The sequence below is a fragment of the Mus caroli genome, unplaced genomic scaffold (assembly GCF_978045245.1).
Source record: "Mus caroli unplaced genomic scaffold, Mus_caroli_1 scaffold_5, whole genome shotgun sequence".
NCBI lineage: Eukaryota > Metazoa > Chordata > Mammalia > Rodentia > Muridae > Mus > Mus caroli.
In genome coordinates, this window is record NW_028227260.1 from 122,874,049 (window position 1) to 122,888,199 (window position 14,151).

At 36.5% G+C, this 14,151-nt stretch overlaps 1 protein-coding gene across 2 annotated transcripts in view; it reads right to left on the minus strand.

The window, feature by feature from the left end:
- Tenm1 (teneurin transmembrane protein 1) overlaps positions 1-14,151 on the minus strand; it is an 889,421-nt gene that overhangs the window by 619,674 nt on the left and 255,596 nt on the right. For both annotated transcript variants that reach the window (XM_029473263.2, XM_029473264.2), the window contains one exon: positions 12,401-12,680. In XM_029473263.2, the coding sequence (XP_029329123.1) occupies positions 12,401-12,617 (217 nt within the window). In that variant the 5' untranslated portion in view covers positions 12,618-12,680. The remainder of the gene's footprint in view (positions 1-12,400; positions 12,681-14,151) is intronic.

Genomic DNA, 14,151 nt, shown 5'->3' on the forward strand with positions numbered 1-14,151 from the left:
TGGTTACTTTCTCTAGCTCCTTCATTGGGGACCCTGTGCTCTGTCCAATGGATGACTGTGAGCATCCACTTCTGTATTTGTCAGGCACTGGCAGAGCCTCTCAGGAGGCAGCTATATCAGTCTCCTGTCAGCAAATCTTGTTGGCATCTGCAATAGTGTCTGGGTTTGATGGTGCTTGGTCCAGTGAAGGTTCTATGTCCTAGTATAAGGGAATGCCAGGCCCAGGAAGCAGAAGTGGGTGGGTTGGGGAGCAGGAGGGGATAGGGTCTTTTCAGAAGGGAAATTAGGAAAGGGGATAACATTTGAAATGTAAATAAAGGAAATATCTAATAAAAAAAGAAATCAATAGAAATTCAAAATAAAAATAAAAGTCACTATGGCTATTTCCACACCATAGCACTGAAATCTAAACTATATACAAATCCACATAGCAGAGTGATCATTCTCATTTTCATACATTCATTTTTGATCAGCTCTCATTTAGGGTTTATATATGTATGCAGTTTGCTTAGTCTGAAAATCCTTTCCCTATTCCTGCAGTACTTGCTTACATTTACACATTCAGCAGATGACCTTGACTGTTTTTTATCCAATGAAATGGGAACACTAAAATATGACCTTCTTTAATGTTTGACATTCAAGTGTGGAACCTACTTTCTGTTACAGAAGATGCAAAGAATGTTCCCTTAGAGGATATTAATTTTTGTTAGGGATATGGTTCTTCAGAGGTTGCCCATCCTCAAGAAGATGGCCCTACACACATACACATAATAATATTGCTGAGTGGATTCAGCAAGAACAAAACAAAAGAAGTAATGTAATTGGGAGTCAAGAATGGGAAGAGGGAAGGGATAGAATTAGAACACAGGAGCTAGAGGGTGAATTTAACCAAAATTCATTGTATGCGTGTATAAATTTTTAAGAAGAGAAAAAATTAAAATTCCTTCTACCAGCATTCCTGTCATTTTTTCTTCTACAGTATTTATAACAGACATTCAGTTTCATTTATTTTCCTACTCTTTCTGATATAGGACTTCTCTAAGATCATTGAATATGTTTAGCAATGGATCCGAATCTCAAATGTTATTGGAACCCCCATATCACTGAGGAGACTCTTTTCAAATACCTAGGTTCCACAGGAGTGTTTTTAATATCAAGTCAAATTGGAAACTCTCTAGTCTAAAGTTAGCCTTCATCTGCTCAATCACTCTTTGTCAATTTTTCATCCTACTTTGTTAATTCTGAAGTTTAAAAAAATTAGTCACCCTTTTTTTTGGGAAATCACATCAGTAAGTTTATGCAATGTTCGGTATTTATATTCTTCTTTGATATCTCAAGATCATTATTTTTCTGCTCATTATCTTATATGAATGTATCATCAAGCTATTATGCTAGGCTCTCATTCTGTATACATTTTCCTGCATTACTACAACTTCACAGGTAGTGTGTGTGTGTGTGTGTGTGTGTGTGTGTGTGTCTGAGCACCAGTAGAATGTTGGTGTAGTAATAGAAGTTGAGTCCACAAGTCACATTGGGTAGCACAGATAGCTTGACAATATAAAATATACACACATATACAAATACCTACAAACAAACAGTCATTGACACTCTCTTAAACTTCCTCTCTGAAACTTATGAAATTTATGCTACATGTTTCTCCCATAATCACTGGCATAATTCACCAAGTCAAATAAGTACACATTTCTAGCTTCTAAGTCCCCCTATAGTGTATACTTTACTTGTCTCCATTTCCAGATGAACTCTGATTGTTTGTTTTGTTTGTTTTTTGGTTGACTGCAAGGACTATCGGTTGCTCATCAGTTAACTTTTAGAATTTCAGAGGGTTTGCCAGAGTCATATCACAGTCTAGAAATATGTTTCTTTGTTTACAATTCTAGTTGATTGGCATATGATATATGGTAGAATGTTCGATATCATACAGCTGGTCTTGATAGGTAAAGATGTAGTGGTTGATTATGATTCTGCCCTGCCATGGAACAGGTAGAGGGAGCCATGGAACAATTGTCAAGGACATTCTGTTACAATTTTAGATGCTCCATTTGAAAAAAAGTGAATACATTTTCATAAGCAAGTTACCACCTAAAAGATGAGAGCCAATTGGAAATGTTCTTAAATAATTGGACTAATTCTCTTTTAGACTCTAAACTCTTTCACAGCATTCATTATAACTCTTTATGGTAGAAATTCTGGACAACTATAAGTATAACATGTTCACGGCAGAAAAATCATTATGTGTGATCAAATGCTGTTGAAAATCTCATTTTATAAGTCTTGTTACCATTATATTACTCCTGCCATCTGTGATCTCTTCCCTATAAATATGGATCCTGGGATTAAGAGTTCTTACAAAAATTTTGTAAGAACTGTAATCCATGTCATCTACATATACAAAAACTATAGTTCAAACTATGGAAAACTGCTTGAAATAAGAACAGAAAAAGTATGCTTTGCAATTTTGGGATTCTATCTACCCCCTTGAACATAATATGTCCCAACATGGCTTGAACAGCTTCTGCTGTGGTATGAAGTAGCTCATTAACCTGGGTCAAGGAATGGGAACATAACAGTCATTAGGGTACATTTATTCCAAGGAGAATGTCATCTACTTAGAACTATAGCCCTGGGGCATACTCAATACTAAATTAGTGTTCATATATAAGTGAATAAATTAAAGGCCAGCAGTAGATGATAGACTATTTGCTTTGTAATCACAATACATACAAATCGCAGTTTGAATGTTTTCCACCAGATAAAACTGTAATCCACAAAACAACCAAGCAACCAAGCAATGAACCATCATATTAGAAGAATAATAAACCATAAAAGAACAGGATCTAAAGAGAGAATTTCCTCTTTACTGTTTTGAGAGTGTTTGGTACTGTATGAGCTACAGCTGAATTTTGCCATACCTCCTTTTTGCCTGCACAGGCCATGTTCCTTCATGATTATTTTGAAATTAAATGGCTATACTCCAGACTAACCTTAGCCATGTTAAAGCCATAGAAAAATTAGCACATTTACTTTTCCATATTTTGATTCTTAGGTTTATTGGATACTCGAAGCTGCCTTTGGATGTGGGCATACTTGGGAACAATATCCAGCTATTCTACTTCCAGAAAAATCTATACCTCCTATTCAATCTACCACAAATCACACACTAAGCCTCCTTATATTCATCCTGTTAATAAAGAACAAATAATAGCATATGATTGTCTATCTTTTCATAGACTTTTGGAAGACTAAAACAACACAGCAACAACAAGAAACAACATTAGAATTCGGCAATCTACATGCACATGGACAGGAGAGTTGCTGAGGTGACAAAGCTGAAGTAAAGTATTTTTTCAGTATTTATCAAAAGTTAGTCCTCAACTAGAAACATACTAACAAGAACAACAACCCACTGATTTCTCAGACAGATAAAAACAAAGAAACCATTCATAATAAATTATACAGCATAGCACTTATCTTTTACTAATGCTACTCAGAGTTTAAAAAGGCTTTTAAATTTCTTGTCAACCACTGGCCATTGGAACATAAAGAAGCTGCCAAAATTGTAGACAGAAATGAAGGGAATCTAAACAGTTTTAGTTTGGCAGTATGTTCAGACTTGTGAAAGCAGTTGATCCTCATCATGGCCTCCTGGTGTAGGTGTGAATAGGTAGTATAGTAAATAAAGAATGGTGTTTATTTTCTTCATTGCAGATCTAAAACCAAATGACTTTCTGAGAATCCACAATCTATGCACTCTCTAAAACATATTATATGTGATAAATACATACAATTTTATCTGTCACTCTTAAAAATAAGTTGGGCTCAGCTTTACCTAGATTAATGCAAGTTACAAATACTGGCATGCAATTTTGACAGCTAATAATGTTTTCTCTGATTTACAGGTGGTGCTGAAATAAAATAATAATGTAGATTCTAGACTTTACAGAAAAGAAAATTGAACTTTTTTTTGCTTAATATAGGATAATGCATTTCTCTTCAAAGGGGGCAGATATTTCTCTACAGTGCCTCTATAGATCAGTAAGAAAGACAGTAGCATATAAGATCTCAAGTTTTCAGGCTTTTGGCTTTCTATACCTTTATATTTTAGCTTAGATAAATCAGTTCACTAAAGAATGGTGCTGGCTGACAATGTAAGTACATTTAAACTGTGTTTATGTCAGTTCACAGATGATAGATTCAGGATTTGTCCCTTGCCTTTCTAGTCTTACCTTATACACTTGCCCTGAATAATCTCATCTATCCCTGGGCATATTTTAGGAACTAATGTGATCAAGCCTGCTTTTATGTGGGGAGCAGGTGTGGCAGCAGTCCCAAGAAGGCGCCAGGGACTGCAGCTAAGTCTTATGACTTGCACCTGACTTCCTCATACATCTGAATATAAGCCACAAACATCGTGAGAGCTGCGCAGGTGTACCAGGTTACTGGCAAAGCCATTTTGGTGGAGATATGCTCCTGCTGCCCTGATTAGCTGAAGCTGCGTACCTGGTGAGGTGATGTGGCCTGCTGTGAGTGGATGGGAACTGATAGTATATAAGAGTGAGAGGCCCAGGGCTTGGGGTCTTTCACCTACACAATCAATGCTCTCCCAATAAACGTGTGCAGAAGGATCCTATTGTGGTGTCTTTCTTGCTGGCGAGTCAGGCGTCCCACACTTTTAACCTTGGCCTCAATCTATCTTGAACTCAAAAGATGCATCTTCTACAACCTTTTGGACGATCCATCTGCTGTCACACCAGCATGTTAAACCTAACATCCATTTCTTATCAAATTGATCAGCATCCTCACCATTTCCAAACCTTGAAACTGCAGACTGATTTCAACTCTGCTTTATTTTGTAAATACAACCAGCAGTAAATTACCCAAATCATTTCCCTTACATCACATAAATATTTCTTGAGTGTTTCTCTTCTCCTTTTTAGCTATGTTTTTTTCTCTTCATGCCATTCTTTGCTTTGTGGTAACTTTGCAACCTCATAGATTCCACACAGTCACCTATTCAGTTATTTTCAATTACACCTACTCTTGTGTTAAACCTTTACAATTCTCTTGTGGACTTTACATTACAAAACTTGAAATCTATGAGTCCATTGTCCAAAACTTCACTATTATTCACAGTGATATCTTAAGACCATGAGTGAATGCCTGGAACTTTCAATAATGCTGCATCATACTACAAACATATATAAATTTGTGTTCACACAGACCTATAATAGAGTTTGATTTGTAAGTAATAAGAGACCAACAACAATAACTACCACTAAACTGAAACAATAGTACAATAGAAGATATATCAATGGGGTTTCTTTGACTAAAAATTTCTCAGTGTGTTGTATCCATCCTTCTCATGATGCTCTGATTGATGAAGTGAAATGAAGTGAATGACACAGTAATAAATGCTAAATAAGGACTAGATGTGTGGTGTTCAGTCAGGAGGAGGATCATCTTCTTTGTGTGGTCTTGAGAAACTAAGGAATGATAAAGTCAAAGACTTGAGATCAGGCACTAGACAACATTCATGGTTTGGAATACTTTGTAGATAAAAGTTATTCTGTTTGGGTTTCCCTGTAGGACACTCTTAGAAGAATAGTTTAATTATAAATTATCATTTTGATTATTGAATTAAGAATGAATTTCATTGATATTTTTGTCTTTCTGAAAGTCAGAATTTATTAAATTACAATACATTTCAAAGGTTTAGCAGTTTAGACAATAGCAAACTCATTTTATCTTGCTTTTCTCTCTCTGTAGCCCTACTGAGGAAAATGCAGGTTCTTATACTTCAATCTTCTTCAGTTTGATTTCTCATTTTAATTTTTATTCTTTGAAAATTTCATATACACATACAATGTATCCTGATTATATTTACCTCCACTCTTTCCCTCCAAATCTTCATGGGGTATTCTTCCTTTAATTTTTGAATGGATCTTAAGGAATGCTAGTGTACTGGACATAGTCAATAACTTTCAACATTGTATTATGTCCAGATTAAGCTTACCATTCTAACTGATCCAAGGGTGGGAACAAAGCTCACTGGTTGTGGACATGCCTACCCCTGGTATAGGGTTCTAGCAGCATGAAATAAAGAATTCTTTTTAAAAAGCTGAACCAAGAAGACTAAGTACTAGGTTAGTATATATAGCCTTGATGGACTAATATTCTAGTCAAGAGACAAGGTAAAACTACAACCTTCAAATATTAATTTTTATAATGATCAGGTTTAAGAGGGCCAAGTTGCTGTTACATTGTTAATAGGGCTTTAACTATCAATCCTTCCTCTTCCAAATCGTGTTTTCACTTCTGGGATAAAACATTTATAAAAACATCAGAAACAAGGTGACTGCCACCCCTAATTTTTGACTATGTTGCCGCATCCTTGGAAGATTAATTTGGGTTTTGTTTTAGAGAGAAAGAGAGAGTGAGAGTTCTTTGCTATGCATTCTACACCTGGCTTTACTATGCCCTCTGTAGTATAATGATATAGTACTTGTTAATGTGTTCTACTGACTTTATGGTTTAGTGCTTCACCAGCTCTTTAATGAAGAGTTTCCATTGAGCATCTTTTTAGAGAGAGCTTAGTTTTGTTGTACACAAAGCCTGCTGAGGGTGAGTCTTCTTTCATTAGTCTCCTCCCATCTGCTGTACACACAGTGGTAATTCTTATCACCAGAAACAACCTGTCCAACATTTTTCTACTTTTCAGTCCAAGCCTACTCCTGAATCTGAATCCTCATTCCTAAATTTTTTTTTTTTTTATTTTTTGAGACAGGGTTTCTCTTTATAGCTCTGGCTGTCCTGGAGCTCACTTTGTAGACCAGGCTGGCCTCGAACTCAGAAATCTGCCTGCCTCTGCCTCCTGAGTGCTGGGATTAAAGGCATGTGCCATCACGCCTGGCTGTATTGCTTATTTTTTTGTTTGTTTTCTTCTATTGGATATTTTCTTTATTTACATTTTAAATGTTATCCTCTTTCCCAGGTTTCCCCTCCAGAAACCCCCATCCCTGCTCCCCTGCTTCTATGAGGGTATTCTACCACCTACTGACTCTGAACTCCCTGCCCTGGCATACCCCTACAATGGAGCATTGGGAATTAACAGAAACAAGGGCCTCTCCTCCCATTGATGCTCAACAATGCCATTCTCTGCAACATTATGTGGCTGGAGCCATAAGTCCCTCCATGTGTACTTTTTGGTTGGTAGTTTAGTCTCTGGGAGCTCTGAGGGTACTAGTTGGTTCTTATTGTTGTTCCTCCTATGGGGCTGCAAATCCCTTCAGCTCCTTGGGTCCTTCCTATAGCTCCTTCATTGGGTACCCCATGCTTAGTCCAATGATATTCTGCAAGCATTCACCTCTGTATTTGTCAGGCTTTGGCAGAGCTCTCAGGAGACAGCTATACTAGGCTCATGTCAGCAAGCACTTCTTGGCATCCACAATAGTGTTTGGATTTGATGCCTGTATATGGAATGGATACTCGGGGGGCAGGGGGCAGGCAGTTTCTGGATGGCCTTTCCTTCAGTCTTTGCTCCACATTTTGTCTCCATATTTGATCATGTGAGTATTTCGTTACCCCTTCTAAGAGGGACTGAAGCATTCACACTTTGGTCCTTTGGTCTTCCTTCTTCTTGAGCTTCATATGGTCTCTGAATTGTATCTTTTTGGATTCTGAGCTTTTGGGCTAATATCCACTTATCAGTGAGTACCATGTGTGTTATTTTGTGACACAGGATATTTTCTAGTTCCATCTATTTGCCTAAGAATGTCATGAAGTCACTGTTTTAATAGCTGAGTAGTACTCCACTGTATAAATGTACCATATTTTTTTAATCCATTACTCTGTTGAAGGACATCTGGATTATTTCCAGCTTCTGGCTATTATAAATAAGGCTGCTATGAACATAGTGGAGCATGTGTCCTTACTACATGTTGGAGCATCTTCTGGGTATATGCCCAGGAGTGGTATAGCTGCTGGGTACTCAGGTAGTACTATATCCAATTTTCTGAGAAACTGCCAGTCTGATTTCCAGAGTAGTTGTACCAGCTTGCAGTCCTGTCAGCAATGGAGGGGAGGAGTGTTCCTCTTAGATCCCCACCAGCATCTGCTGTGTCCTGAGTTTTTGATCTTAGCCATTCTGACTGATGTAAGGTGGAATCTCAGGGTTGTTTTGATTTGCATTTCCCTGATGACTAAGGATGTTGAACTTTTTCTTTTCTCTTCTTTTTTCTTTTCTTCTCTTTTCTTTTCTTTTTTCTTGCCTTGCCTTTTCTTTTCCATTATCTTTTTTATTGGATATTTTATTTATTTACATTTCAAATGTTATCCCCTTTCACAATTCCCCCCAGAAGCCCCCTGTCCCATCCTCTCTCCTCCTGCTTCTATGAGGGTGTACCCCCACCCATCAACCCAGTCTTGCCTCCCTGCCCTCACATTCCCTGACATGGGTCTCTCCATGTGTATTCCTTGGTTGGTGCTTTAGTCCCTTGGAGCTCTTCAGAGTCTGGTTGGTTGATATTGTTGTTCTTCCTATGGGGTTACAAATTCCTTCACTCCTTTACTCCTTTCTCTGACTCCTCCATCACAGATCCTGTCATCAGTTCAAAGGTTGGCTGCAAACATCTACCTCTGCATATGACAGTTTCTCTCAGAGCCTTTCAGGAGACAGCTATAACAGGCTCCTGTGAGCATGCAATTCTTGGCACCCACAATAGTGTCTGCATTTGAGAAATTCTTTGTTTAGCTCTGTACTCCATTTTTAATAGGGTTATTTGATTCTTTGGAGTTTAACTTATGGAGTTTGTTTTATGTATTGAATACTAGCCCTCTATCAGATGTAGGATTGGTAAAGTTATTTTCCCAATCTGTTGGTTGCCATTTTGTCCTATTGACAGTGTCCTTTGCCTTACAGAAGCTTTGCAATTTTATGAGGTCCCATTTGTCTATTTGGTGATCTTAAAGCATAAGCCATTGGTCTTCTGTTCAGGAAAATTTCCCCTGTGCCCATGGGCTCGAGGCTCTTCCCCATTTTGTTTTCTATAAGTTTCAGTGTATCTGGTTTTATGTGGAGGTCCTTGATCCACTTGGTCTTGAGCTTCGTATACAAGAAGATAAGAATGGATCAATTTGCATTCTTCTACATGCTGACTGCCAGTTGAACCAGCACCATTTGTTAATGTAAGTCTTCCTGTAGGTTCAATGCTTTCTGCTACAACATGTTCCAGGAGTCAGTATAAATATTTCTGTTCATATCTTTTACTCACAGGTTTGATACATTTTCTCTCTTTACCAAGCACTTATCATGCATCTTGACTTTAACTTAAATGATTTTTTGTGTAACTTCAAAACTGGAGTGAATTTCTTTTCCTTTCTCCTTAATTTCATAGATTTGTTTGTACTGTAATTCTAGTAACCTCAGCATATAATTTTTTCTTTCTTTTTAAATCAAAACCTCTCACTTTCTCATTTACAGGATTGTTTTCATTGATTGTTTAATGTAGTATTTATATTTGACAGCATTCTACTCTCAAGCTTTGGAGTGCTTACTAGGTAGATTACTTGAATACAAGCCCTATAATGCCATCTACTTCATCTATTAACTAGAGTTCTGTAATAAGTAAAGGGATGATATCATATATAATACAATCATATTGAACAAAGTGATGATTCTTACACGGGGTGGGACAGAGATGCTAGTTGGAAAACATCATTATGCTAGTCAGCATGATTTGTAACCAGAAACGTAAAAATGGTTTATTTCTGAATTTTGTGTGTGTGTGTGTGTGTGTGTGTGTGTGTGTGTGTGTATACCTTGGTTATGTAACTAAAATCTATTGGAAAGTCATGCCATGCTTGCGGAGGCTATTTCAAGAGCACTTATCACAAAATTGTACTGATTACTTTGTTTAGCAATTTTATCTACCACCTATGAGTTTCCAAGAGGCATTAAATTTTCACCTCCAACATTGGACTCAAGGTATGGTTAACATTAAATGCTAAACAAAAGCTAGTTGCTTAAAATACTCAATTGAAAGGAAGTAGGCATGACATTAGAAAAGATAAACTGCACTCATCATATATTTCTTTTGGTCACCTTGCACAGAAACAAAATGTGAGGCTGACTTTCTCAGTTCAGATTTAGTGTAACATTATTCATATTTTTAAAGCCTTAATCACTCTATGAGCCTATTCCACAACACACAACTTATAATTATGAATTTGTCTTCTGTAAAGACAAATTTACTGAGAAATATTTTAATGAATCCATACACTTTTTAAAGAGAAATAGAGACTCCAAATATTAAGAAAAAAAATGTTGCCAAAAGGGAGGTGGTTTTAGTTTGCACAAATGTAAGATATGTTCAACTAAAGACATGACAGATTAAAGTGAATTCTTGAAAAGATGGGTACAAAACCTTTCCAGTTATATTGAAATGTAAATGATCATAGAGTTGATATTATAAATGTGAATGGATATTTACATGTTAGTATATATTGAACTATTGACTAAATTTAGACTTTTGTAAATGTAGAACTGTAATAATAGTTTATAATGTAATAAGTTTAATTTGTAATAATGCATCTGACGTAGTAATATTTAACAAACAACTTCTAATAGATATACTATTACATATACTATCAAATAGGGAAGTCATAGAACATATATGTACATTTTACAGAAAAACAGAGAGCAGGGAAGAAACCATGATCCTCATCCTCATTAGGTATAGATTATGGAAAGAAGATCTACAGCAAAAGTGAGTCATGTAAATTAAATATACTTATGCTTTATGGAAGAAGAGATCAATCATCTTCACAAAGCAAAAGTTTGGTGATAGAGTCACAGTGAGAGTTGAGAGTAAAGGATGCTTTTAAGTTAATATGTGAATAATAGTTGAACAGAGATAAAGAGAGACAGTGAGGATGGGCATTCCCAGAGTCCAAGAGTTTGTATCTGGAGATATAGCTGGGTGGTAGAGTGTTTATTCCATATACATAAGACACCCAGCTCTATCTTTTGCATCTATTCTACCTCCCCCCGATATTTTTCTTTTTGCTCTCAGGAAGTAGGCAACAGCACAGTAAAAGGGTAAAGGGGAATGAAAGGAAATACAAGCAGATTAATTAGATTTCCTTTTTTATAAAATCTCAGTGAGATACACTAAGAGTACATTTCAGATATAGAGTTCAACTTTGCTGGATGAAGCAATGTGTTACACAGAGAAATTTTGGTGGCTCACTGAAAGAGGGCCAGCATGAAGGAGCCAGTGTCTAACAATGTAAACAGGCTTATAATTGAGGGTGTTAGAATGATTCCCTTCCTTTTAGTTATACAGAATTTAGAGTAACTGATATAGTATCAATTTGGAAATGTCCATCAGATAATTGAATGTTTAAAACTGTAATTTATGTGTGAGGTTAAAGCTGAATTAAAATGTAATTTGGAAATTTCCCCAAACAAGTGTGACCAATGAATTCATTTGAACAAAAGACTTTGGAGGAATCATTCAGGCATCAGAAATCTCCAGTGGGCCTTTTAAAACTGTAAATTGATAGACAAGTTCTAAACCCAGGTTTTCTAAGATGGGTTGTGAGAGTTTGAATTTTTAGTGAATTCTCAGTTAATGCTGATACTACTGAGTCAGGGGTATACAATCTGAAGATCACTGTCCCAGATGAATAATATTGTGTTAAAATGTCACTATGACTTATCCCTAACAAATAATCTATGATAATGTCAATATATTTTTCTATTTCATTACCTGAAAAAATAGAAATTGTACTTCTATCTCCCTAAATTTGTTAGAAACCATTATGCCTTCCATAAATGAGAGACTTCAGTAGCCAAAAAATAGATTACAAATACATCTGTGTGTTTCTTTAAGAAACTGTCAACAGTCTTCATTACCTTGTAAGCTATGCTGTAAAGCCTTTCCACATTCTTTACACAGACATCCTAACCCCCTTTTGGGTAGTCTCTACTAGCCTGTGTCACGTTTTCGCAGCTGAGTATTTCTTTGAGACTTCTGTCCCATATGGGCCATGGCTTAAAAAGCACTTAGCTGTTTACTTTACGTCTTACTATAAATTATTTAATCCTTTAATCTGTAAATGGCTATTTGTAGGATTAGACAAATTCTGAAAGCTCAGATAAGAGGATTGTTGCATCCAAATTCATGCATAATCCGTAAAAAGCACATGGAACCTACAACCTCAGCTGGGTGCACATGTGGAACAGATTAACTGAGCATATGTAAGCAGTAGGAATTATTAACCAGTTAGCACTGGCAAATTTGTTTTTGATACATAGGTTTATGTATATAAATATTCATTAATGAAAAGTAATATTAGTTATAGAAATTGAATAAAAACCTACCTTGAGTAGATTTCTCCACATCTTTCCTCTTTCTACTCTGGCTATTGTAATTCCTCCTCAGCTCTTGGTTATACTCATGCAGAGTTTCCCTGGAGTTGAATGACTGTCTTGGTTTTCTCCCATCTTCACTCTCATCAGAAGAACTGGTATAAGCTAGATCCATTTCATGCTTGACTTTGGACAGAGGCTGATAAGGTTTGCAGTCTGTTTGCTCCATCTCTGATTAAGCAAGCTGAGTTTCATGAAAAAAGGATAAGGAAGTTCTTTAATGAAAACAGTCCTGGAAGAGAGTGAAAAACATGAGCCTTTTTAGATTTGTCCTTTTGCAAGGAAACACATCTGGCAGATTCACAATTGGCCTGCTAATACTATCAAAGGAGTGAAGCAAAAGACAAAGTGGATGACATGAAGCTAGCCAGAGGCAATAATAACACTGTACTCTACATGCATATATTCTCAAGCATTTAGGATGAAGCTAGAGGTTGTAGCATCAGAAAAAGCTCAAATTAAAAGAAGGATAGCTTACAAAAGTATTTGCATTGGAATGCATACAAAGGGCACTATTTCTTTGGTATGAGAGTGTGTTTTTAATGTTAAAGACTGTGGTTAGATTAGAAAACATTATGGGATTTGGAAGTGGCCAGGAGTATAAATATTAACCTAGCATAGCCAGCTCACACTTGAAATGAATCTAGTAAGAAAAATACATTCACAAAGAATCGTTCCTTGCCTCTGGTTTAATATTACATTTAAGACTGGGACTCTGAGGATGCGAAGGGCTCTGAATGTGAAGAGACAGCTACCAAAGCTCATGAAATAAAGTGTGCTGGAGGGGACTGGACTTCTTGTATTTATCTTGTGGCTTTTGAGTCTCCGGCCTGCAGAACATTTTTAATGACTTAGGTGGTGGTAAATTTTTGTTTGTCATAGTACTGAGAGGATGTAAACAACATCTCTAGTGACTATACTGGTATAGGAACAGTAGGATCTAAATTGGGTTTGTAAGCAGCAATATAGAGCTTCATGATAAATCACTGAATCTCCCCTTTCCCCCCAATGCTGAGCTAGGAGCTGCTGAAGCTCTTAGGGCTAGTAAAGACATTAGCTGCCCTATTTATCACAGACTGTTTGAGAACAAGTGCCATTTAAGATGTCAAAGTCTTCTGGAACATTAAAAGTCTTGTTTTTGTTGTTGTTGTTTTCAAGCTAATTTCTTTACATTTATCTTTCCATCATTTTTGTGCTGCAATAAGTCTGCAACCTGTTTCTTTTCTATAATGCTTAAATATATAGTTTGAAATCAAGTATTGATTCCTTCATTTTTTTTTTTCAGCACTTTACCCAGTTTGTTTATTTGTAGTTTCAGACAGGGTTTCACTTTGTATTTCAATATGGCCTGCAACTCACTAGGTTGACTTCATTTGTACTGACTCTGTGTCCTAGGCTCTCAAGTACTAAGATTTCTGATGTGAGCTGCCATGCTTGGCCTCCATAGACATGTTTGAGGAAAGGCCTTACTATGAAGCCCCAACTCATCTCAAATTTATTAGCCTCTTGCCTTAGCACCAGAAAGAGTAATATTACTTCTCCTGAACTCCAGGAATCTATCATATATATTTTCAATGAAACCTACTGACATATAAACTATGCGTCCTATACCATATATAGTAGCGTAGAGCTTAGAATCTCTATTGGATTAATGGTAAGCATATAGAAACCAAAAATCCTTCAGTAATGTTCATGGTTGGCTG